This window comes from Sturnus vulgaris, chromosome 25, assembly GCF_052056855.1.
Source record: "Sturnus vulgaris isolate bStuVul1 chromosome 25, bStuVul1.hap1, whole genome shotgun sequence".
In the NCBI taxonomy this organism is placed as follows: Eukaryota; Metazoa; Chordata; class Aves; order Passeriformes; family Sturnidae; genus Sturnus; species Sturnus vulgaris.
In genome coordinates, this window is record NC_142267.1 from 4111577 (window position 1) to 4137311 (window position 25735).

General features: G+C 45.3%; 2 protein-coding genes across 8 annotated transcripts in view; both read left to right on the forward strand.

Moving 5' to 3' along the window:
• CAMTA1 (calmodulin binding transcription activator 1) overlaps positions 1 to 19666 on the forward strand; it is a 235027-nt gene extending 215361 nt beyond the window's left edge. For 3 of the 7 annotated variants that reach the window (XM_088178816.1, XM_088178818.1, XM_088178819.1), the window contains 4 exons: positions 1598 to 1791; positions 1982 to 2056; positions 6751 to 6781; positions 16168 to 19666. In XM_088178816.1, the coding sequence (XP_088034942.1) occupies positions 1598 to 1791; positions 1982 to 2056; positions 6751 to 6781; positions 16168 to 16200 (333 nt within the window). In that variant the 3' untranslated portion in view covers positions 16201 to 19666. Of the gene's footprint in view, positions 1 to 1597; positions 1792 to 1981; positions 2057 to 6750; positions 6782 to 10062; positions 10245 to 16167 lie in introns of all 7 variants that reach the window. The other 4 variants (XM_088178817.1, XM_014883960.2, XM_088178821.1 and 1 more) reach the window with 3 other exon arrangements.
• A 1595-nt stretch (positions 19667 to 21261) lies between these two features.
• On the forward strand, positions 21262 to 25459 carry VAMP3 (vesicle associated membrane protein 3). Its single transcript, XM_088178559.1, has 6 exons — positions 21262 to 21572; positions 22788 to 22866; positions 23443 to 23601; positions 23929 to 23956; positions 24220 to 24271; positions 25024 to 25459. The coding sequence occupies exons 1-6, from the start codon at positions 21262 to 21264 to the stop codon at positions 25160 to 25162; spliced, it is 768 nt and encodes a 255-aa protein (XP_088034685.1). The 3' UTR covers positions 25163 to 25459.
• Positions 25460 to 25735: the final 276 nt, after the last annotated feature.

Below are 25735 nucleotides of genomic sequence, written 5' to 3' on the forward strand. Positions count from 1 at the left end.
GAACAAGAGGAGGACAGGGCACAGCTACTCAGGTCTTAGAGTTGCATGCAAACATATTGGTGTCTGGTCTATGCAGTGACTGCTGATTTCTCTTTCACTTTCCTGTTCCTCTGATCTGTTACTGCACTGATCAGCACAGGTTTGTGACTGGATTGGAACAGTCACAGCTCATGGCTCTGTTTTGTATTTGAACCCTTCTGTTCAGGGGTTTGTAACTCAGCCACAGAATTCCCATCTGGGCTAAAACTTTGAAGGAAAACCATTACCAGCCCATGAGTGGACTCATTTAAAACAGCGAATTTAAAATCACAATCTGATCCATTAATTTTAAAATGTTAAAAACAAAAAAAGAAGGAAACAAAAAAACCAATAGAAATTAATAATGGCAAAATATAACTGCTCCTAATGACTGCTTCAATTCCAAAAAGTGAAATTTGGTAAATGGTGGTCTGTGATGATATCGGAGGATTTTTTGCTTTGGGGCTATGTTGGGAGGGTTGGTTGTTTGCTTTTGGGGTTTTTGGTCCCAGCAGAGTGGAAAATACTGAGCTATGTTAGGACATTACCCTGTACAGGGCAGTAGCTGCTTCTCGTCTGTCTGATAATCAGAAGTCAAAGCTGATGAAATATCCAAGAACAATAGACACATCAGTTTTGAAAGTATTAAAACTTAGCAAAATTAGAGCAAACATTGAAAACCTCTGTTATAGTAGTATGAGTGCAACTTCTATACATTATTCTACATTTCCATCTTACAAAGGACTTAAAAATATGCATGAATGCACATGGTTTCTGTTAAGTGGTCATCACCTTGCATGCTTTCACAGAGGAAAAGGATGTAGAATAAAGATTTTCTTTTTAAGAGTTTGTGCCTGCTTTACTTGGAAATAATGCAGTGCTAGATGGAGTTTGGGAAGTGTGTGACTGCTCACGCAAATTTGTGAGTTCATTGGATGCTTGTTACAAATTTCTACTGAAATTTAGTTTTGCCCGTGTCTCAGGCTCAGTATTAGACTTATAACTATTCTGGTTTTGGGGGTTTGTTGGGGTTGTTTGGTTTTTAAGAAAGATATTTGTTGCAATAAGACAAGTGGCAATGGTTCCAATCTAAAAGAGGGTAGGTTCAGATTAGATAGAAGGAAGACAGTTTTTACAATGGGGCTGGTGAGCCACTGGCACAGGTTGCCCAGAGATGTGGCAGATGCCCTATCCCTGGAAACATTCAAGAGCAGGCTGGATAGGGCTCTGAGCAACCTGATTTCCTTGAAGATGTCCCTCTTCATGTTGGGGGAGGTTGGACTAGATGACCTTTAAAAATTCCTCCCAGGGCAGTTTATTCTGTGATTCCATTAATCCAGTTAAACTATTCCACAGGAACAAAATCAGATAGTTGTTTCCTTGATGCAGGTTAAGTTCTGTCCCTAATCTTACAGTTGTTCCAGTTTGCTGTCACCATTTCCTTACACAATTCCCAATCAGGGAATAGATACTCACTTACTTCTCACCACGTGTTAGTGACTCAAGTCTTTCACCATAGGGAGCCTGCTTCATACTGGTCTTACTGGGATGCCTCAGCTTCTCTTTGTTTCTGTTGTAGTATGCACTTTATAAAAAGATGACGCAAGCTGCCATTCTTATCCAGAGCAAATTCCGAAGTTACTATGAGCAGAAAAAATTCCAGCAGAGCCGACGAGCCGCGATGCTGATCCAGCAGTACTATCGCAGCTACAAGGAGTGTGGCAAGAGGAGGCAAAACCGTCGGGCAGCCACCATTGTCCAGCAGAAACTCAGGTGAGCCTCAGGGGTTTTGATGCTGTTAGGATCTTTATGTATTGTTTTTATGCTCTTAGAGGCTGTGCTGTGCTTCACAGACAAAGGGCAGTGGGAAAAGGACTGTGGTTTATAGGACAGTTATTCTTGCATTTAGTAGTATTCTCGCCAGTTTTGCCTACACTTCAGTGTTGGGGTTTTTTGTGTTTAGAAGCAGTCTGCTTACCAAGAAGCAGGATCAAGCTGCTCGCAAGATTATGCGGTTTTTACGACGCTGCCGCCACAGGTATGACACTGTCTTTTGGTATCTGCCTTTCCTTAGAGCAATGTGAAATATTCGAGTGTGTCTGCAATGAGTGCAATGTAAATATAATAGAACCAGCTCACTACAGATCTTTTTATCAAAGAACAAAGCTGAGCTGTTTCCAAGATGCACTGTCAAAAATGAAATCTTTAACTTAGGACTGTTGCTGAAAGAGAATTGTGTACAGCCCAGGTCGTTCGACTTTTAAAGCTGGACTTGAGGATGTCTAAAAAAAATCTTGTTAAATCATAGCTACAGCTTCTGAGTGCCGCCCAAAAAACATTCATGGTATGTGGGAAAGTGCAAAAAGTGATGACATCTGGTGTGTGCTGGAAATGCCTTTAGTTCGGTCACAGAAGCATTTGGTTGGCTCTCCTCAGGTGCGTGTTCTCTCCAGTGTGAGTAGGTGGCATGTGGCAGCAGAGCAGCACAGGTTAAGTCACGTCAGCCACTCCACAGACACGAAGATGAAGCAGCTCCTGCCAGTGTGGGAACAGCACAGGCTTGCCAGAGTGCTTCCCTGTGGCAGCCAGCACTGCCATACCAGCAGGGTGTGTGCTGTGGTTTTTAGCTGAAAGGATCCCCTCTATATGATCAAGGTGCAGACTGGGACTTTGCCTAGACAATGGTGAATCGTGATGTTTCTGACTCTGCCCCCTCCATTCTCACTACCCATGCATTTCATCCACTCAGGAGCTGGTCACACCTGATGCATTTTGAAGCATGTTTAGTTCAGTCCAGTGACATTTAACAAGGAGAGCTCTTAGAGGCATGTGATAGGCTCCTGATTTCAGAAACAGACTCAGTCTTTATTGCAGGATTTCAAAGCTGCACTTGCAGGAGGTCAGCGTGGCTCATGCTGTAGAAGTACATCTTAGCTGCAGGTTCAGTGGGAAGTAACATGTGGGAACAAGAAAAAGGGCTTTGTAGTTCCTAGGCTGATTCCAAGTGCTCTTGAAACAACCAGGCATTGAAGAAGCACAAACGACTTCTTACTTCTGGCAGGGCATATGGAAGAGACCAAAGGGGTTGTTTTGTTATGTTTGTTGTGCAGCATGTCCTGGAGGTTCAGAATTTCTGTATCCTCTCAGATCTGCTTGAGATCCAGGCAGTCCCTGGGGGAGCCACGTGCTTAGTTTCCATCCATGGGGTCTCTGGGGTCAGCCTGAGAAGCTCTTAGAGTCAGCTCAGACACAGGCCCAGAGAATGCCTCTGGTCTGGCTGTGTCCCTGGGGTTCCCACCAACACCCAGGATGTGCCATGCACTCCAAACAGGGCTCAGTTAAGACTCCAGCTTGAGTAACACAGACTCTGCAGGGCTTTAACTCCCGTGATTCCAGCAGTTCTTGACTTCAGCTTGTTGCCTTCCTCTTCCTCAGTGTCTCTTCTTCCCTTTGTAGAGAGACCTTGCTCATTTGCACCACTGAAGGCTAGACCCAGGGTCAGTCTCCTCTCTCCAGCAGCATGGTCGCTGCTCTGAGTATCCCTGCAGGATGGGTTTAGCTCTTGGGGAGTTCCAGACCGAAATTCAGGGAGGATTCACTGTCATTAGACTCTCTCTGGCTCACATCACATTGTGCAGTGCTTGAATTTCTGCAGCAGTGCAGTCCTGTCCACAGGCACTTTGTCACTGGTTGTGGTTGCTTGGGAATTTGTCTGTGGTTCTTGGCTAGGATGCAACAAAAGGAAAAAGTGACTTGGCTCCACTGAAGATGTTAACTGTGTTTCAAAACTTTGCCTTGCTTTTCCTTCTAAAATAGAAATGATCACAGTGTTGTGGTTACATATTTTCTCCAAGCAGTCATAAGAGTTTAAAACTGCGTTAGTGTAACTATTACTAATATTGACAAATCTGAACAGGAGCATTGTGGCATTGGTAAGTGCTAAAAGTGAAAGTAAGACTTACCAAAATGACAAAATGAGCATTCAGAATCTGCTTGAAAAATACGTAATTTGTCAGATTTATAGAACTGTTTAGAAATGTGACAGATTTGTCTCGTTCCCTGTTTTCCTCCTGCTAGCTAAAAGAGCTCTAGCAAGCAGGAAAGCATTTTCCAACAGAGTGTTGAAACACTTCATGCTCTGTACACTTGGGCTGCATCTGTGTTCCTGGGGTCACACTGCTTTAGTGTCTCACAGATCCTCGGGCTCCTCTGGCTGCTGGAACCACACAGATCTGGTGCCTCTGATCTCTGCAGTCAGTGACAAAGACCAGGCAAATCACGTTCTTAGAGCTTTATTACCACGCAGGATTTTGAAGGCAAATTAGAAGCCTTTTGCTTGTGTAAACAGCTGCAAAGGAAAATATAATACTGGAAATTACACAGATCATCTACTTTATACAACAGAACTTCACTTGCTCCAGCATCTCAGCTGGCTCAGACTGACCTGTTTGCTTCTTTGCTCCGTCCTTAGGGGCAGATCCCTGTGCTTCCCCTGGCACAGCCATATCCTGGTAAGAGCACCCAGATCCATTCCTTCCCAAACCTGGCTCTGCAATCCTCTTTCTTAGCTGCCTCGTGGTGCAGGCACACTGGGGTACCAGGTGGAATTGCTTCCTTCTCACCTGCTCTTCCTCCAGCTTTCTGAATTTTCTTTGTGTCTCAATAACAACATTATTACTCCCTGCTTGACTTTTCTTGCTTACCTTTTCCTAAGGGTAGAGTAATAAAGTTTAGGATGCTAAGTAAGTTTCAGATGACCTCTGTGCAAGCCTCCTGGTTACATCCCTTCAGTCTCCCATGTGACACTCACACAGGGTACAGCTGATGAGGATGGGACTGGTACTTGGGCTAAGAGCCCCACACACTCTTTCTGCTTGTTGAAATCTTGTTGCAGTCTTCTCCTGTGTTACTTAAAATTAGCACACTGCTGCTATAAACAAGAATTTAAGAAAGCCCTAGTGTCCAGAAAGAAACACTTCAGCCATCTAAGCTTCTGAAATCCAGGAGTGAGCCATAACAGCTAATACCCAATGCTAGTTAATGCTCTGTAGTATAAAAATGACATTATGAAGCCACTTTTTAAACCTTGACAGTGCAAGGGATAGAAATGAAAAATATTTTTGGAAAATCTGAGGGAGTGAGAGAAAAGAGAGCATGCACGGGAACGTCAAACAAACAGCATCTTGGAGCAGATTTCTGCCAGTTGATAGATCTGGGGGAAGAGGCTGCAAAAGCCAGTAGCAGTCTGTTGTAAGGAGAGTGAGCTAAGTGAGAAGGCAGTAAATGCTTAAAGTTCAGAAATTCAACCTTTGAAAAATTGAATGGTTTAGCCTAGATTTTTGTCCATGAGCAGATTCTGTTGCTGAGCCAAAAACTTAATCTCAAGAGCTTATTCTGTAGTCCTTAGGTGAGATTTATTCAGGGTTTCCCCTGGCAACTGTCTGCTTGGTGGGGTTTTTTTCCTGTTTAAAATTGATCCAAGTCTACTTTAAGCCAATTATGAGAATTCTGTTTGCTTGCATTCAGAACAGTTTAAACGGTCATCTTGTCCTATTTTACTTAATAACTTTTTGGTACAAAGGTTTAGTATCTCAAACGTGATTTTGATCACCTCGAGGATCTGATCTCCTGAACTTAATGTTTGTTGCTTGACCAGAAGGTATTTCAGGTGTTTTGGGAGAGTTAATGCGAGGTTCTGCAGTTGGAGCTCTCAGTAGTGGAGATGTAGATGAAAATCAGAAAATACATAAGTTTTAGTTGAATATACTCTTAGAGAAGATATTAGAACTGTAGTAGCTGAGTGTCATGGAAACAAAAGGGATCATTCATCAGCAGGAGTCATTCTGACTGTCAGACATGTATTGTTTCCTTTTGACTTTGAACAGAACCCCCCATATTTATCCATCTATTCTCATATTCTCAAAAATCTGGTGAAAAACATTCATCAGCATAACACAGTATCAACATGATCTGTCACAGAAGTGTTGTTTGTTGAGAATGAGAAACAGAAGCTTCCTGGTCTCCCAGGAGAGCTTCACCCATCTCCCCATGGTGCCCAAACCTGTCAGCTTGTACTTGGTTAACTTCCAGCCTAAAGCTTGCCCCTAACACCTCCTGTGAACTGAGCTGCCTCCAGGCTCACTGTCCTGAGGCAGAACCAAAGCTTTGCATAGTTAATGATTTTGGAAAGACTCCACCTACTTAGTGACCCCCAGATGTGACACATCTAGAGCTGCAAGGAAATCCAGGAGCTCCGAATGGGTTTGGATTTGCTGAGCTGAACTCATGTATGGTACAGTCAGCTTGCACTGGGAAGGTAACCTCCTATTTCCTATTCTTTCTCTGATTTGTAGGAAACTTTTACTCCTCTGGGGGATATCTAGACCGTTGCTAAGATGGAATTACGATCTGCAGTATTTTCTATGGAGTAGCATTTGGAATGAGATAGAAAAGAGGTGATTGCTGCCAGGGAAGGCAGGATGCAGCTAGAAATGCCATGGGGATGACAGTGTTGGGTTTTTTTTACTTGCTTATAACTTTCTGCCCTAAAGCACCTAAACACAGGACTGCCCTTCCCTGTAAAGAGGAGTCCCTAGGCAGGAGTGGGAAGGGTTCTTTCTCTCCAGGCAAGCAGAAGTGCTGTCTCCTCCTCCCTGAAGTGAAGCTCTGGGTAAGGTACAGTTGTTGCCATGTGTGTCTAATGGCTCTTTGGTATTGTTTTGCACTCTGAAGCCCTCTGGTGGACCATAGGCTGTACAAAAGGGTGAGTGTAGCTGCCTGCTAGCCAGTTCCTCTCTTCCATTTTAAATATATTTGCTTTCTGCTTGCTTGCATGGGGCTGCGGCCGAGATATGCCAGTAAGTTTCACCTCCATTAATTCTATGAAAGAATCTTGTATAAACTAACCCTACTGCAATGACTAACACTGCTGCTTTTGTAACAGGACAGAGCTCTGCAGTAGATGTTACCAGTGCATGAATGTGTGAAAAAGGACGTGTATATTCATCATGGGCATGCTTAGATGGTGTTGTCGGTGGGATATTTTATCAGTATCCAAAATGGCTGTGAGTAGATGTTGGAATTTGACAGGATCTGCACTCACACACACTCAATGAGTTCCATTGTCATGGACTGCAGCAGCATTCAGGGTAGATCATAGGAAGCTGCACTGCAGGTTCAGCCTACTCTAAATGGATATTTATTTCTGCCTGGGCCAGATGGAAGCAGAAGAGCTCCTCACAGTGCTTTTTACTCCCAAAGGTGGTTAAGCACCAGTGTTTATCTTCTATTAAGTTGATCTTTGGTAAGTTACATGGTTGCATTGTAGGGCCAGCTTTTTGACAGCTGTTTCTCTCATTTATTAATCCACATATTGGGAAAGAGAACAAAAAAAAAGTGAAGTGAAGATGCTGTAAATGTGTTATAGTAAGTGCCAAGAGAGAGTCTGTTGGGAGTCTCATTCTCAGCATGAAGAGCCCACTCACCTGTGTGCTCAGTCACATTAGTGGCTGGTTGGCTGTGAGACAGCAGGGTGGCAAGAGATGATGTTGCCTGGAATCAAAAGAAGAGCTTTCTGAACAATATTAAAGTGCTAATATAAAGTGAAGTTCTTTAATGAAAGCATTCAGGTGCAGAAAACACAGTTATGAGCACATGTGGTGTAGGATTTGTACAATTTTATAAGGTTAATTAATTAGTGTATCTAGCAGGTAAATCCAGTAGTTCCACCCTTGGGCCTGCCCCTTGGAGTGTCTCCAGCAAGTTCTTTGCCCTGTATCTTGTTTTGACTCTCAAATGCTGGTGCAAAACAGATTTCCTTGTTAGAAATTATTTTCTTGAAAATAAGACTAAATAGAATTTTGAGAGTGTGACATAATGTATTAAAAAGGGTTAGCTATTGTTTTAAAGTGTGAAAAAGGGTAAGAAAGGGCTAGAAACTATGAAACTATATATTAGAAACCTACAAAGCTACAAATATATGAAAAAGCTAAAGATCTTTAGTTATCATTGGGAGAATTCCTGTGACAGGTCTCTCGAAGCATGTGCCTCAGCTGCCAGCAGGCTGCTCTGATCTATCTCACACCTGGGAGGGTGTTAGGGCAGCAGGGTTTATGTAAAAGACTGCTGCCAGAAATATTACAATTTGTGTGCTTATTGCTCCTGCTTTCAGCAAGGGAGGGGCGGCCTGCAACCCTGCTTCCATGTAATGTAAAAAGAAAACTGCATTGTTGATGATGGAGTTTTATTGACTTGGAATTGCAGAGATCGTTTTCAAGACTCAAGAGTGGGAGCATGAATAGGGCCTGAGCCTGCTGGAGACACCATTGTTTGTTTAACTGTTCAGGCTAACAAAAGAGTAGCAGCTAATGGCATTTGTTTCCAAATCATGACTTCTATGCTACCACTTTTTGTTGTATGTCCTCGTTTTTTTACAAGTTAAAATTTGGAGTTTTTACTAATAACATATGAAGTAGGAATTGATTGAAACTAGAGCAAAGGGCCAGCTGTGCCCTGAGGGCAGGCTCTACAAGGGCTGCTGTCAGCAGAGGCCAGTTTTCAGTGTTGGAGGAGAAGCAGTTGTTGGATTTCTAAGGCTTTTTGTATGCCACAGCATATAGGAATTAGCAAGAAGCAGATACTGGAAGTTTGGTAGCATTTGCAGATTTTGCCTGGAATGACCAATGATGTGTGATTGATGGGGAAAGGGGGTGGCTCTCTGTCTGGAAAAAGTAAACTGTGAGCTATCTCAAAATGTACTGGCTGCTGTTCTGCCAAAGTAAGTCTGTAATGGCAAGATATTCTCTGCTGCTTTGCATTCTGGTAACACCTTGTGTGTGTCTGGTACTGGAGTGCACAAACACCAAGAGTATTCCCAGGCCTGCTGATGTGCCCAGGCTGACACAGCCCCTCATGCTGAGGGAATTCCTGCATTTATTGTTTGTAATACACGAAGTGGGTGTTATCTGTAATGTGCTGTTGGAGTGTGCAGATAAATGATTGCAGCATTTGCTCCTGAGTTTCAGTTTTAAGACCTTTCCAAATTGAGTGATTTTTTTTTTTTCTGGATTTATCTGGGTGACATTAGACCAGGATCAGTAAAGAGGGAAAGGCAGGAGATTTTACTGGCCTACTCTTGAGTGAGACTAGACTTGATGTCCTGCAGTAGAAATTAAAATACATTTTAGGGGAAAAAAACCCCATCCAGTTGCTCTTGCCTTTAAGTAACAATTCTCATCTCAAGGAAATCTGCTTCAGTAGAGGGATTTCAGCTACTCACCATGCTCCCCCACTGCCTTCATATCAGTCAAACCATCCTCTGTAGCCTCCTGCAAAAGAGGGCTTTGCTCCCAGTGCAGGTGTAGAGGTGAACAAATTGCAGAGCTGCCTGCAGTGTTACCCTCTCTGCTCTGCCCTTGGCAGGAGATGATCTGAAGGAGATCACAAGGAGTGAGTCTTGCCCATGTCGAGGGGATGACCAGTCAGGTGCCTTCTGCCCACAGCAAAACTTCTGTCCTCTCTGGGGCAGAACAAGTGCACGTGTTACCCATGATCATGAGCTATAAGAAGTTCTTCATTGACCTTTTATGTACAAATAGGCCCCCTTTCCCCACCACTATCTCATGGTTTGATTAAATGCTGCTCTCCAGTTTTGGGGAGTAAATGTGTAGCATCTGAAATAATTTCTCTGGTAAGTACAGCTGAATTTCATACCTGAATAAACAACATCTGCTGTGTTTTATTGTTCTCTGCATACTCTTCTCTCTTTTGTCATTTTAGCAACAAACCTTTTCCTACTCCTGTGCATCTAGGACTTGTATTTTTTATGTGGTTTTGATCTGTGCCATGCAGCAGACACTGCATTGAGGTACCTGGTTTCTTGCCTCTCTTAGTAAGACAGAGAATGGGGGAAAATTTGAAGGGGTAGGCAAGTCCCATTTGTTTGAGTTCAGGACGATGTGTGAAAATGTCATATTGGGATGTGCGTCTCTGTACCTGCAACAAAAGTTTTCAAAGTAATTTATTTTTTTCATTTACCTCTTGCAGGGGCTGAATGTATTTGAAGCTCAGATGTGTGTATTAAATTGCAGACTGCGTGCTCTGGGGTGTCGTTCTTATTGGGCCTTTCTGTCTTTTTTGTTTTGCTGCCTAAATGAGATATCTGGAAAAAGGCAAGATCTCCCTTGTCTTAAATATCCCACAGGCCATTTCAGGTCTCAGAGCAACAGGTAACTCGCCAGCCAGCCTTTTCTGGCTCTTGCACCCTGTCCTGTAAACTGATCTTCAGCACTGGGACTCATTCAGCATTTCCCTGGCTGGGCATTATGGAGTCACTCTGATACAGCAGCTTTGTGTTAACGCTTTACCCATGGAGCCATCATGTGCTGTGACTTTTTCTGAGTAGGGCTGGTTCATTTGCTGACACCCTGTCCAGGACTGGGCAGGGCACAGGGAGAGGAGCTGTCACTTGCTGGGGCTGTTGCTTTCTACATTGCTTCAGCACATACTGATGTACACCCTGTACACTGTTCAGGTGAGCAGCACGGTGTGAGGGGCAGAAACTTTGGCTGGCTGGAGCAGTTTGGGAACCAGGATGTATCTCCCAAGAGTCAGGGTTGAAAGCTCATGTTTGAAATCATCTTCTCTTCCTTTCCTGTATGTCAGCATCACGGCTGTGATTTCAGACACCTCAGCAGTGGTCATCTCTATTGCACGTGCTTTTTCCTTCCATCTGCTCTTCAGCACTTGCAGAGGGAATAACTTTGTGCCTTAGAAGCGCTTACTGTCTGGACAATGTTATCTGGGGAGGTGTTTGTTCAAGGCTTCATCAGTGCAAAACCAGATGTACAGTCCTTGCAGGTTTGTGCATGGTGTCAGAGCTGCTGGCACAGGGTGGTGCTTTTTGTTCAGAGAGCTGCAAAAGCCAGGGCCTGTTTCCCGTTCTGGGGTGCTCCACTTGCAGCTGAGCATCACTTGAGCTGTCCTCACTCCAGCCCCCATTCAGCTCAGGGAAGCACTCCCAGAAGTGATCCAAGCCAGCATGACAGTGCTTGTAGACTCCTGGAGAGGTTTGCACACCATCCAGCAGCACCTGGCCTGCTGCTGTCACTTTCATTGCCATCATATCCTCTGTTGTTTAAAAAAATAGTCTCACTGCAAGTCTACCAAAATGGGTTGAAAGATCTTCTCTAAGAACATTCTTTCTGCTGTTCAATTCTATAAATCCCAGCAGTGTTCTTTTCTTTTCAGCAGTTTATTAATGCTTGTAATTGCAAATGCTAGGCTTTGGTTCTCTTCCCTGCCTCAGTTTAAGACTGGAAAAATGTTAACCAAAGAAGATTGCCTTATAACATGAAGGCAGTGCTATATTGTTCACTTAAAATCTCTCCTAGCAGAACTTACTCGGAGGATTTCTGTTCTCAAGTGTCCTAATTTGTCCAAAATTCTTCCCTGGTCAACCTGTATTTTTAAATTGTAGTTGAAAATTTTGAGGGTTTATTACACCAAGTATTAATGAAGAGGAAATACCAGTCCCTGCTATTGGACTTCATACTGTTGTAATCAAATCAAGTGCCACTGAGTGAGGAACTCAAAAAGAGTTAAGACTGAAAGGACTTCTAAGACACAGGAAAGGCTGCAGTGCAGATTATCCAAGAAAGAATTAATTGGTTAAAGACTATTAGTTTTAGATTCTCTTGACAAAGCATTCCAGATAAGTAAATGTATTACCTTGGTGCATGCACTGGTTCCAGCACCTCCTGTTTATCATGATTTGAAGAAGCAGCATGGTGTTCACAATAACACCTCAGAGCTTCCCCAGTGACACTCTGGCCATGGATTGGTTCCATTTTTTGTAACATTTGGAGGTATTTCAGTTCACTTGGCTGTGCCTGCTGCAAAGCCTGTGGTGAGCAGGGCTGCCCTGTACCAGCTGCTAAGGAGAGAGAAGAACTTCTCTGGCATCCCAGGGCCAGCTCTCAAGAGAGGAGAGACTGACAGCTGCAGACTGCATCTCTACCGGTGTGTTAATGGAATAAAGGACTCACAGTACCTACCTGCACTCCATTTGCAGTGGGACACACACACTATTACCATGAACAAAGAGATTAGTTAATTAAAAAAATACGGTAGCTTAGTGAATTTGGATGGTTATCATCTTGAGGCCTAAGTGTGTAAATGCTATGGAATGCAGGGTTTGTTTTAAGCCATTACATGCTAAATAGCATTTTTCAGTAATGAACCTGTGGCAGATTTCAGTTTATACCTTTAGGGAAATTCTGTGCTATTTTGTGTCTGTGTGTTTTGGCAGCGATTATTACACCTGCATGTAAATGATGTAAATCCCACCTGACCAAGGAAAGCATTGCAACTGCAAAGTGTTTGGCACTGTCCCATGTTACATCCTTGTCTCTTAATTGGAGAGACATGGCTTTGAGGATGGACCCTTGGGTGGATGAAGAACTGGCTGGGTGGCCCCATACAAAGAGCTGTGGTCAGTGGCTCATGGTCCACGTGGAGGCCAGTGACGAATGGGGTCAGTAGTGGGGCTGATGGTGTTCAACATCTTTGTCAGTGCCATGGGCAGTGGGGGCGAGGGCACTCCCAGCAAGTTTGCTGGCACCACTGAGCTGTGTGGTGCAGTCACACGTGGGAGGGAAGGGATGGATCCAGAGGGACCTGGACAGGCTGAAGAGGTGGGACTGTGTGAACCTGAGGAAATCCAACAAAGTAAAGTGCAAGTTTATGCTACAGTCTGCTACACCTTGGTCAGGGCACTCCCACACACACAGGTTGGGTGGAGAAGTGATTGAAAACAGCCTTGAGGAGAAAGACTTGGGTCATGGTTGATGAAAATCTCCCCATGAGCTGGCACTGAGTGCTCTCAGCCCAGAAATCAGTTGTGTCTTGGGCTGTATCCAAAGGAACGGGGAGAGGAGGGGATTCTCACCCTCTACTCTGCTCTTGTTGGAGTCCTGCACACAGTTCTGATATCCACAACATAAGAAGGACACGGAACTGTTGGAGCAAGTCCAAGGGATGCCATGAGGTTGATAAGAGGACTAGAGTGCCTCCTCTACAAAGACAGGCTTAGAAAGTTTGGGCTGCTCAGCCTGGAGAAGAAAAGGTGGTGTGGAGACCTCACAGCAACTTCTAGTCTGTGGAGGGTACTACAGGGAAGCTGAAAAGAGACTCTGCATCCAGAACTGTAATGATAGGGTGAGGAGTAATTGATACAAATTGAAAGAGAGTAACTTTAGGTTAGATATTAGGAGGTCTTTTTTTTTTTTTCTGTGAGCATTATGAGACACTGGAACAAGTTACCCAGAGAAGCTGTAGCTGCCCCATCCCTGGAAGTGTTCAAGGCCAGGTTGGATATGGCCTTGAGCAACCTGGGATAGTGGAAGGTGTCCCTTCCCATGGCAGGGGAGTTGGGGCTAGATGATCTTTAAGGTCCCTTCCAACCCTTTACATTTTATGATTGTGATACTGTGTTTCTGAACAGCAAATGTTGAGTGCTGCAGTAATTAACTTCTGTTGGCATGTGTGTTCCAGGCAAACAGATGCAATAGTTCTGCACCAGCACAGATATTGCATGCTGTAGGTTGAAGTTTGCAGCAAAGCATGTCTTGCATTCTTCCAGTAAAAGTGCTTTGTTAGTGTAGCCCTTGCATGTGAAGTGCTAAAGTAATAAGAATAGCATGTCTCAGTGAAAGATCCACCAGCTTATTTAATGTGCATGTTCTCAGTGAGAGATCTATAATAACAGGTTAATTTTACATTACAGTACTGAAGTGCAACAGAAAACACTTGGAAGTTGCACTGCAAATCATGCATTAATTGATGGTATCTTAAACACAGCTAAACTAAACCTTAAAAACTGTCTGTTGCACAGAGGCACAGCACCTTTTCTAGCACAGCACCAGGGATTCTGGCTCTCCTGCTTCTAAATGGTGCACTACTAGAAATACTAATTAAAAATTCAAGGGAGAGGCTGCTTTTCTGCTCCAAGAAAATAAAGCTAGATATACTGGAGATGAGTAACTTGTAATTTGTGACTGTTTTGGCTTATTGTGTCAGCCCTCCCATGTTTCCTGCAATTAAAAGGGGATCTGGCTGTACCCAGCATGAAGAACCCCAGTGAACTTAGAGGCTTGTTGCTGCCTTCTGTGCAGTGCTGAAGTTTCCACTCTCAGGCTCTTTTAAACACCAGCTTCTGTGGAGCCAAAACCTCCCTGTGGAAGATTTCTCTGTAAAGTTGCAGCAGGCAGTCAGGCTCAGCATGACACTGTCCAAGCAGGAACTGAGAATCCCTGGTGCTGTTGGCCACCTTGTCCCTTCCTCAGCCTGGGGACCAGAGCACTGCTTGGCACCTGGGAGAGCCTGCTGGGCTTGGATTTCAGGAATGCCAAGGCCTCTCCAGCAGTGGCCTTCACACTCTGAACATGCACACTGTGTGCATTTGGCCTAGCAAAGCCCTCTGTCTTTTCATACATTATATTCTCCAACAGTGGAACTAGGGATGATTAACAAAGGTCTAACATGCATTCAGGTTCGTCTGATTTGACCCCTGTTGGTCACATTTCACAAATGCTAAGAATGCATTTGAGCACTAGAGCCTTTGAGTCAGCTAAAACAGAGGTAAAAGCAGCCAGCTCCCTCTTCACTGTGGTTCTGACTAATAGTACATGCAGAAAAATGAATAAATAAAATGCTGAAATGGAGGTGTATTTATAGAGATCCATTTATAGCCTTCATTCTATCCTTATATTAGCAGGCTGGTGTAAGAGCCAAAAGATGTGTGGGTCTAAGTCTATGCACAGTTGTTACAAACTGTCACTGCTGCTGCTCAGCTCTCCTGACATGTTTTCTTACTTTTATTTACTTGGGCTTTGTTAAATTCTTTCACTTGTAGCTGGTTGCATTACACAAACTTGCATCTCTGACACTATTTTTTGTACTATACCCTTGTTACTTGTCCTTTCAAGTTTTTTTGGAACATCACGTGAGCACTTGGGCCTATACACGCTTAGCTAAATCACCTTTTTTTTATGTAATCTACTCTATTTGTGGGGGACTTGCCCTTGCAGGAGCAGAGGGAAGACATGTGGAGGCAGGTGGCAAAGGGATCTCACTGCAGAGGAACTCCCTGCTAGTGGAGGCAGGGCCAGCCCCAAGCACAGCTGGGCACCTTTGGGGCAGCACAGGAATGCCTCTGGATTTGGTGTGGCTCCTTTGCAGGGAGCCTGCACTGACACACAGCCGGGTTCTCAGCCTGAGCAGAAGGTTTCCTGCTGCCCTAGCTCCAGTGCAGAGCTCTGTTTCACTTGATGGGATTGAAATTATTCCCTTTTCTTCATCCTTTAACTTAATTTTTAACTTTGTCAGCTTTCAGTGATGGTTTAGTTCCTGTGCTGATTTGTTAGAGAAGGTAATGTATGGCATGCATTTGAGAAAGTTGAGAATGGGGCATCAGGCCACATCTAGGAAGAGTGACTTCCACACTGTAGGTTCATCTCCCTTGGCACACAGCTTCCAACATCCTGCACTACTGGGAGAACACAGGAACATACTGCCAAGGGCGTGATAAAACACACAGGCACAGCAGCTGGAGTACTTGTGCAACAAAGCACCTTTCTTCACACCCATACTGGTTCTTCTGCTTGTACATAAACACTTTCTTCTTATGTGAGGTTCTCCATCAACACCAGGCTTCCTTTCCAAGCTGGACAGATGGGTTTTCCCCCACTGTGCAGTCACTGCCTCAGCACTGTGTGGAGAAAAGGGGTCAGCACTGAACAGCCCCTTTGCTGTGACAATAGGAAGCAGCTGCAGGGTCAGGCAGGGAGCAGCAGTCCAGGAAACCCCAAGCAATCAGGCCAACACCAGGACGAAGCCCAGCTGTAGTTGGCAGTTCTGGAGAAAAGCAGTAGCTGGAACCAAGTGTGTCTCTCCAAATGTGTATGACTGGGATCTCCAGTGCCCATTCTTGCACTTCCAACTGTTTATGGTGTTGGGAAGGTGTTACCCTCCTGTCGTGTCTCTGGGAGCTGCCTCTTCTGCACGGGAGGTTCAGTGATGAATCCTTTTGATTGTTCTGTCTTCAAGAGGTTTGTAATAGAAGTGTTACATAGCTCCTCTTTGTTTTTTCAGAGTGAAAGAATTGAAAAAGGCCAAGGAACTTGAAGATACGCAGCAGCATCCCGTAGCAATGTGACATTGCTTTTCAGACTGTTTTCATTTTCTGTTTTTAGCAGAGACATGCAACAACAACAAAAATACCCACTGCAGTTCTGGAAATACCAGCTGCAGGATTTTAACAGTAATGTTTTGGTCATTGCATTTGCACTTTCATGGACAACTTTTAATTTGTTCAGCAAGACATCTTGGAACTCAATCTTCTGTTGGATCATGGGGAAAACAAGACACCGGGAGGAAATCGTGAGTTGCTTCATTCTCCGAGAAGGAAGGAAGAAGCGATTAATTATCCTTTTCATATAGGGCTGTATTAAACAACATGTGGAACTGTACAAATATTATACCAAAAATATTGTTCAGAAAAGGTGGGAATGCACAAGCAACACAAGAATGCTGTTCCTGCACCTGTCAGTCATCTCCAAGAAACTGAAGCTTTGAGAGTCTCAGTGGAGGGGCTTAGATCAGTACATCCTTATTGGGTCCATGCATCCTCATTTCCTTCGCACTCCTGTCCTTTGTGTTTTATTTAAACCTCTACAGCACACTTAATGCAACTTTTTAAATCTGCAGGTTTTTAATACATCCCGTGGGAACTTACTGGAGGGGTTTGGTGTATGAGAGACACGGGTATTGCATGAGGAATGGAGAGAGCAGCTTAAGCAAGTTTTACACTTTTTTTTTTTTGTATTTTTACTAGAACCTGCAAACATATCAACTGTCATGTACTTTCTCTCATATTCAGCACTTTATTTTCTAGCCTTACCTTCATGTACTATTCTTTAATTAAGTTCTCAAATAATTTGTAAAACATGTAGCTTTTTCTCTTATGTACTTGTCAAACCTCTTGTCATTTTGCAGAGTCACGTACATATGTTGCCTGGACATTTTATGCCACCTAAAGATCAGTGGTGCTGCATTCTGGCCAGTAAATTTCTTATTTTGGCTACTTCATCAAAATCTGGGCAGTTTCTGTATATATAGAAGGTAGAAATGGAAAATGAGAAAAAATATTTGAAAGGGAATATATTGATTAATTACTAAATATTTTATTCACAAAGGGTCAATAACTTGGCAAGATAAAATTATTATTTGTATAGTTTTGTCTGAATGAACGAGGAGAGTGTGGATGTATTGTTTGTACATATTGTATATATTAAAGAGATATGTGCATGAACTCAAGAAAAAGAAATGAACAAAGCAAAGCATTAGTGGCTATGGTCTGTAAAATGAAACAAAAACTTTATTTCACTATAAGAAACTTTATTTTAAATGTTCTTTAGAAGAACATTTTTGCTAAAGCATGACTAAATGGCAAAAAAGAGCTACTGTATTTAGACTTAGGAAAAAAAGGCAGAGCAACATTACTTTAAAAAAAAAAAAAAAAAGAAAAAAAGGATATGTTTACATTTGATTTTGGCTACCAGGAGTTTGGTTCAGTTGGGTTTAATTTATGTATTCCTTCCTTCTTTTTTTTTACCCCCGTCTTTTTTTTTTTTCTTTTTTTTTGCCAATGGTGCCAAGTAATGTGAATGCTAATATTGCTTAAGAAAATTAAGTTACTTTTGCAAAGCAGATAATCATAAGAGTACAAAAACCGTATCTAGCTTAACACCATACACTCACTCCAATAAAGAACACTTAGAATGAACATAAAATGAAAAAAAATAAATAAATAGTACGAAAGTAGAAAATATGTTTCACATTTTCATATCTCCTGCTGGAAGTCAGAAAATGTAATAAAAATTGCACAAAAAATTTTAAAAAATTAAGTAAAACTTAAAAAAAAGATGCAAACTGATCCTGTAGGGGTGTCATGGTATATTGCTATTTCCACATAGTGAGGAGCCAAAGAAATTAGATTTTTTTTAAATTGAACTACTAATTTAAAACTGTCACAGATTCTCAACAATGGGAACCAGTTCTGATCTTCATTACACAGGAATGTAAGGGAAGAAACTCCTAAAGTCCGTGTCATTACTTGTGGGTCACGTACATGTGTCTGAGATCAGAAACTGCTCCTGTCTGTTTGTCTCACTTGTGGCAGTTTAAAATTTCTGAATGAACTTGTGTAAATTTGAGATTGTTAGTTTTGGAATAGTTGTTCTTGCTTGATCCCGGCCACCAACTGCAATGTTTAAACGCAAGGCTTGTTGTGAAGCCAAAAAATACTCACACATAGGAAGCTTTGAAACTGGTGTCTTTAAAAGAAGAGTAAAAACAAAGATTGTGGCAAAAAAACTGGGGTCAGTGCTCTTGGTGCCTTTTCTATAATTGTACCTGTTTTTAATTACTTCTTTTCACTGCCAGCATTGAATTACAGTAGATGTGCTATAGCTCATTATCAGAATTCTCTTGTACATTTCTGAACTGCTGCTTTATGACCTGATTCAATTTTAAAAAAAGGGAAAAAAGTGAAACAAATGGCCTGGCGCTCGCACCGTGCCTGTGGGCAGCCTCATAGCCTCGATTCACTGTCTGCAATTGGAACCTTAACCATTCAATTTTCCTCTCACGCCAAAACAGAACAGGAGACGCTGGAGAATCTCCTTTGAAATGAATTGGAAATGCTCTGTATTAGTACTGGAAGAACTCTTGACATTTTGAAACTGAAATATTGCACCCATTAACCAATACGTGACAATATAGAATTGATCTGTTCCTAACAAGAGTAGTGACCTCAGTGGAAATGTTTTAACTCCTTGTCTCTACAGAAAACGATTCAGTAATATACAGAGCTATTTCAAATTACTCTTCCAGATCCATGGGCCTGGTGGTGTATCTACTAATCTAGATCCTGCTTCAGCCAAACGTTTAAGCCTGTGCTGGCTGTGAAACATGCAGGCAGTTCTGCAGGGCAGCTCCAGGACTCCTGGCATGCTTGAAGCCAGTTCAGCTCCCAAGTGCTTTGTTGTGTCGGGCCGTAACCCTTCAGTGTGTCACTGGGGAGGGAGGAGCACTCCCCCGCAGTGAAGTGATTCTTCAAACCCTCTTCTTGGTTGTGGAACTTAACATTTTCACCTAAGATAAGTAAGTGCAGCTTTCTAGGAAAATTCAAATTCCCAAGTGCCAGGAGCCAGGTCTTCTGTCTTCTGATAATAGAATTGCTCCTTTGTGAAACACATTCGACAGCAGTAATACTGTGTGAAAGAAATACAGAATATAACATGAACCCCCTCTCTGGTTGCACGCTTATGGCAGTTCCACACAATAGCTGGTGCCCAATGGGGGGTCCCCAAGACTTGCATGTAAAACTAGTATAGATGTCTTCTCTTTTGTAAGTTTTATTTTTGTAACTGTGCATGTAAAGCATCACTGAATCAATGGATCTGTTGAAGAACTCAGCTGCTGGAACCATGCAAAATGTTTTGAATTGCCCTTAAAATATGGAAAATGTTTTCTGAATGCTTTATATTCTTTCTGCTGTAAATTAAAAAAGAAAATTTCCCCATATAAAGTGTGTGCCTTCTTCTGAACACATCTCGTCCATTCTACTTTGAGAGCAAAGTAGTCCTTTAGTCGCTCTAAGGAGCCACCATAAAAAACCAAAAAGTTTCTGCTCTATATGACCTTCTTGTAACAATATTACATCTGATTTCTTACAGGTTATGGTGTGACAGTCCACAGACTGCCCGTGAGCAGGTGCAGCCCCCAGAGCTTTGTTTGCAGTTCCTTTTCATTGGACAATCACTTCTAGGGTTTTTTGTGGGAAACCATATAGATAGAGCTGGTAGCAAAATTCTTAATCCTACAGTGTGCACAAAGCAGAGTCAAATGGCAGAATTCAAGAGGGCTGCTGAGGCAGAAACCTAAGAGGTCACAAAAATACAATTAACTGAGACACAATCACTATTGAACTAATCAAATATGTAACTTACATGAACTGGTATTCAAGAACAAAACTTGTAGCAGACTATATGGCCAGCCTAGCAGGCAAAACCTGAAACCAGGTTTAATAAATTAATCATCTGGTCTAGCAGAGACTGTGTTAGTACCATTATGAGTAAGCTCTTCCAAAACCCAGCTCCACAACTGATGACAAGATTTCATTCAGAGAGTTTCTTCTTGACTGCAGAGAAAGTTCTTTTAGAATAAATCAGCGTTTAACTCTCCAAATTGCTCTCCCATTTTTCCATTTTACATGGCTGTTAATTGCTGGGTTCATTGCCATCGTGGCGAGTTGACCCAGTCCTGAAAGAAGGCACCTCCTCCCTTTTCCCCGGGGCATGGCAGGAGAGAACTGGAAGACTAAACACGAGGGAAAAAAATGCCTGGGGTGAGATAAGTTTAATAAGGGGAAAGAAAAAAAAAGATAACTCAGAACATGGGATGCAAAGGCAGCCAGTGCCTCCCTCTCGCCAGTGCCTTGCGGAGCCCGATGCTCCCTTGGCGGAGCAGCCCCGGGGTTCCCAGGGGAGCACGGCCAGCAGCACCGACCCCGGGCGTGTGACCAGCCCCGCTCTGGTCACCGACAGCACCGAGCGGATGCCGGGGAGCATCGGCTCCAGCCCCGCCGGGACCCGGGACAGCGAGCGCGGGGGTCCCGCCGGGCGCCCCTGGAGCCAGGGCGGGGAACAAGGGCGGGGGAGTGGGACAGGGACAAGGACAGGGACAAGGACACTCCCGGCCCCCTCGGGCGCTGCACGGAGTGCACGGACACGCATAACACCACGAAATGCACGTCTGCGTCTGTGTGTCCGTGTGCGTGTCAGTGAGTCTGTGTGTGTGCCCGTGTGTCTGTGTGTATGCCCATGTCTGTCTGCCCGTGTGTCGGTGTGTGTCTGTGTGTGTCCATGTCTGTCTGTCCGTGTGTCTGTGTGTGTCTTGTCCGTGTGTCTGTGTGTGTCTTGTCCGTGTGTCCGTGTGCCCATGTCCGTCTGTCCGTGTGTCTGTGTCTCCATGTCTGTCTGTCCGTGTGTCTGTCTGTCCATGTCTGTCTGTCCGTGTGTCCGTGCTCGGCCGCTCGCCCCGTTCCGTTGTTCCCGTTCCCGTCACCGCCCGGGGCGGGCAGAGCCGGCACAGCGCCCCCCAGCGGCCTGCGGGGGCACGGCCATGGTCTGGCCGAGGCCCAGGCCCCGGCCCGGGGCCGCCCCGGCCGCGCCCCCGAGCCCCGGCCCGGCCCCCGCCCCGAGCCCGCCCAGCCCCCGGCCTGAGTCCCCGCCCCAAGCCCATCCCGGGCCCGGCCCTCACCTATCGCCCCCGCCCCGAGCCCGCCCCGGGCCCGGCCTTCGCCCATCGGGCCCGCCCCGAGCCCGGCCCGCGCTCCGCCCCGTGAGTCGTCAGCGCGGGGCGCCGCGCGCAGTTCCCGCTGGACCTGCCCGGGCGCTGCTGTCGCGGCCCCGTTTTCGTCCCGCCGCCAGGATGTGAGTGCGGGGCGAACGGGGGGAGCCGGGGAGCGGCGCGGGCGCGGCGGCGGCGGGAGCAGGGCCCGGCCCGGCCCGGCCCGGCCCGGCCCACGGGCGGGGGCTCCGGGAGGGGCTGCGCGGAGGGGCGGGCGCGGCCGGGGGCAGAGGCGAGGCCCGGCCCGGCCGTGCTTTGGGCCGCCGGGACCGGGACGTTGGGCTGGGCTGCGCAGGCCTGGCTGTCCCGCCAGCCCCGGGCGCGTCTCAGAGCGGGACCCGCCCTGCCGGGACAGCGCCTGCTGGGCACCCGGGCGTTGCTCTGTTCGGAACCTCGCAGGAAGCGGTGTCATTTCCGAGGCTGTTCACCTGGGACTGGCACTGAAGCAGCACCAAAGGGTGGCGGCAGCACCAAAACAGTGAGACTGTGCTGTCCAGGGCCGGCTCTGAGCTTTGCACTTGGCTCCCGCGTTGTGCTTGTACTCTTTTACGTGCAAGTTAGAAGCCAGTGTACAAATGTGTAAATACAGGAAACGGTCAGACTTGGCTGTTTGGACTGCCAGGATACACTAAACAAGCATCCGATGTGAAAGAAGTAAGAACATGGAAAAGGACACTGCGTGCAGATAGTTCTAGAGATATGCATTAAAAACCTGGCCAGGTGGTGAAAAGGTAATGAGGAGTATGTACAGAACCTCTTGCATCCGTCATAAAGATGCAGAATGCTGTAGCTGGTAAAATGAACTCTTATGAATTCAAAGCTGACCAAAAAAGTAAATTCTTGTCTTTTCCAGATACTTTTTCCTTCTGGTGCTTTCTCTTGCTCCATATCAACCATTTCAAAAGAATAGAGAAGCATCACTGGAAAATCATAGTTAGAAAAATTATTAAGTTTTTGTATTTAATTTTTTGTAAACTACTGTTGCTTGAAATTGTTGTGGTCATACGGGAAAGCAAGAACACACCTGAGCCCAAACTTTTCATTCTCTGAGCCCTGTGGACCATTGTTGGAGCTGTCCCCTGCCTCATTGCAAAGTGTGGTGTTAACAAGCCACTGCTGCTCTTAGCACAGCAAGCAATTTGTTGACAAGATGTTTGGGACACTGCATGACTTGCACCCATTGTCAGTTGTTAAAACACCATTTCTCCAGTAAGGAACTGCCCTGTATTTATTACAAGGATACAAGTTCCCAGTTTTCAGGACTGTCAGATGTATAATGATGCCTTTCTTTACTGCAGGTCAGCCAATGTCTCTGGAAGTGCAAATATGGCTGCGGGCAATCGCCGGCTTCAGCAAACTCAACACCAAGTAGATGAGGTAAAAGGCTGGTCTGATAGTAGTGTCATCCTCTTCCTGCAGGAAACATGCAATTAGAAGGGATATTTTTGCCAAAGCAGTCTTTCCTTCATTATATGAAGGGGAAGCAGAGAGAGGTTCCCAGTGTCCAAACGTTAGCTCCAGTCTTGGTGCTTGAGGATTTGGCATAAATAAAGACAGAAACCTTTGTTTACAGAGAGCAAGCTTTTTTCTTATCAGTAGTCATGAGAGCTGACTAGCAAATGTGATTTTTGTGGAGTCCAAAAGCCAGGCTGGCTGGCAAGTATTTCTTGACGTGGTTTACTGTCATGTTTATATTCCTCAACTCCCTCTGAAGCAAGTCAGGAATTATTTCCCATGTTTGAAGCAATGCCAACACTACTGACTTTTTGAGGTAGGCTTCAGGGCTTCTAGCCACAGGTGGATTTCACAGTTTTCTTTAATCTTACAGCTGCATATACTAAAAGGCAATAGCTCCTTCTTCTGTGAAAACATTGAGTACCTCGTGGTGCTGTCTGTTGGCTGTGATTATGTTCCACTGTGTGGTCACTTACTTTAAACATTGAACTGCTGCAGGTTGTTGACATCATGAGAGTGAATGTGGACAAGGTATTGGAGCGAGATCAGAAGCTGTCAGAGCTGGATGACCGTGCTGATGCCCTGCAAGCAGGGGCTTCCCAGTTTGAGACCAGCGCGGCCAAGCTGAAGAGGAAGTATTGGTGGAAGAACTGCAAGGTAACTTTGGCTTGTGTGCTTGCACTGTGCCTGTACCACTATTACAGTTCGTGTGTCAAAAGGCAGAAATAGTTTAGCCAGTGTTACTTAAGTCACAGCATCTAGTTTTTAAAGCATGGCACAGTGGCTGGGTGAAGTAACAGCAAGCTGCATTACTGGCCATGCTGCCCTATGCAAGATCTAGATAAGATAATGGCCAGAGGGGAAGCATGTCAGTAATCTGAGGCTTTGAGAAACAGGAAGAAAAGGCTAAAAATTCATAGCTTGAATGAATGTGTAGGAAATATTAGAAAGTGAAAGAAGCTCACTCAGACTCCTGTACTGCAGCTGTTGCCAAAAGTTGGAATCATCTTTGGTGAGTAACAGAACAGCTTGTGCATTCACTTGGGACAGGCTTTATGTGGAGAAAACCATATTGCTGTGTTTACCTGTGTGCATGGCCTGCCATCTCTGAGTGCTAGTAGTGGATTGAGCTTGCTGACTGAAGAACCTTTGCTTGCCACGTTAGACCTGACAAACTGTTAAAAGTCCCTTGCAGGGTCTGTTTTCCTGTACCCTGAGGGGCACTTGGTGCTGTTGCATGGTGTGTAGTAAGTGTTGTATGGCTTTTTTTCACAGATGTGGGCAATATTGATAGCTGTTGTTGTCATTATCATCATCATCATTATTGGTAAGTTTGACCAAAATGGGGATTTCTCCTAGATTTGGAATGGATGGTGTTAATTTGCTGACTGGTGCAGTGTTAGCAAAGGCAGGATACTCAGATGGAAATAGACCCAATTTGAATGAATTTGAAATAGCAGTGATGGATTTAACAATTGCATGCAGTGGTTGGCAAACTGTGATAACATGGGAGCTTCAGTACCTGAATCTCAACCGTGAGTGAGGGTGACAGAGGTGAAAGTGAAAATAGCAAGGACTTTGAAACCAGGAACTGACTTGGGGTTTTTTTACAGCTTTGTTGCGGAAGTGTAACATGAGATTCCACACACTGTCCTTGTCTGAAAACTGTTACCATCTGCCTTGGCTTCCTGCTTTTTTGTGGCAGTTATGATGCACTGCCATACCAGGGAAGCTTTGAGTAGAGTTTTGGCTGCTGAGTGAATTGAGAGACTAATGCTGGGCTAGGATAGAGAGCCAGGGAATGTTTGGTTCAGTCTTTGAGTTCTCAGGTAATTGCTAAGTGTTTAAAGAGAAGACCAAGTTTTAAGTTTGTGCTGTAACGGTAACAAACACAGCAGTAACCACGGACATCGGAGAGATAGTCCTGGTGTGCAAGCACAAGGGAAAAATACAATAAAGAAAATCTACATGGGCAAGATTTAAGAGAGATTTATCTCTATTATCCTAAATTCTTAAAATGCGGGATTGTTATGCTGAGGGGCTGAAGGACATCGTCCAACCTTTTTCTTCTTTTTGTAGTCTGGAATCTGTCTTCATGATTTACAAGAAGAAACTCAGTTCAACCGAAGGTGCCTTTGAGAAACTTCTTCAGCCTCTGCACTCCAAACCTACTGTCTTCTCAGCCCATTTACTGCTGTTTAAAGCAAACCTGTTTTGATTACCGAGGTGTTAACTAACTTTACTGGTCGCCTTAAGACACTCCTGTCATTAATTACTAACCAGCGCAGCTCACAACTCGCACAGTGCCTCAATGACCCGGGGCGGGCCCCGCCCCTCCCGGCCCCGCCCCTCGCCCGACCACGCCCAGGGGCGGGGCCGGCCCCGCACGTGGCGGCGGGGCATGCGCGCGCACGGGGGCCGCGTGCGGCGCCGCGTGAGGGGCGGGGCGGCGCCCCCGCCCGCCGAGGCCCCGCCCCCCGCGCGCGGTGTCCTCCAATAAAGCGGCTCCGACCCCGCCTCCGCCTCCTCCTCTGTCCGCGGGGCGCGGCGCACGTGGCGCGGGTGTGTGGGAGCGGGGCCGCCGCGTGCGCCGCGTTACGTAACGGCGCGGGGCGGGGGCGCGGCCCCTCAGGGCGCTCCCGGCCCGGAGCGGGGACAGCCCGGGGTCGGCGGGAGAGGCGCGGCCTCGGAGGGGCGGGAAGGCGAAGCGGAGGCCGCCGGGGCCCTTGGCGGGGCGTCCGCGCTGTCTGGCAGCTGCGAGCTGAGGGGGAGCAGCAAGGAAGCGGCCCCG

Coding starts and splice junctions, on each gene's coding strand:
- VAMP3 (XM_088178559.1), top strand. CDS start 21,262: ATGGTCTGGCCGAGGCCCAGGCCCCGGCCCGGGGCCGCCCCGGCCGCG. Junction 23,602..23,928: donor ATTGGTGGAAGAACTGCAAG/GTAACTTTGGCT, acceptor CCTGTACTGCAG/CTGTTGCCAAAAGTTGGAAT. Junction 23,957..24,219: donor AAAAGTTGGAATCATCTTTG/GTGAGTAACAGA, acceptor TTTTTTTCACAG/ATGTGGGCAATATTGATAGC.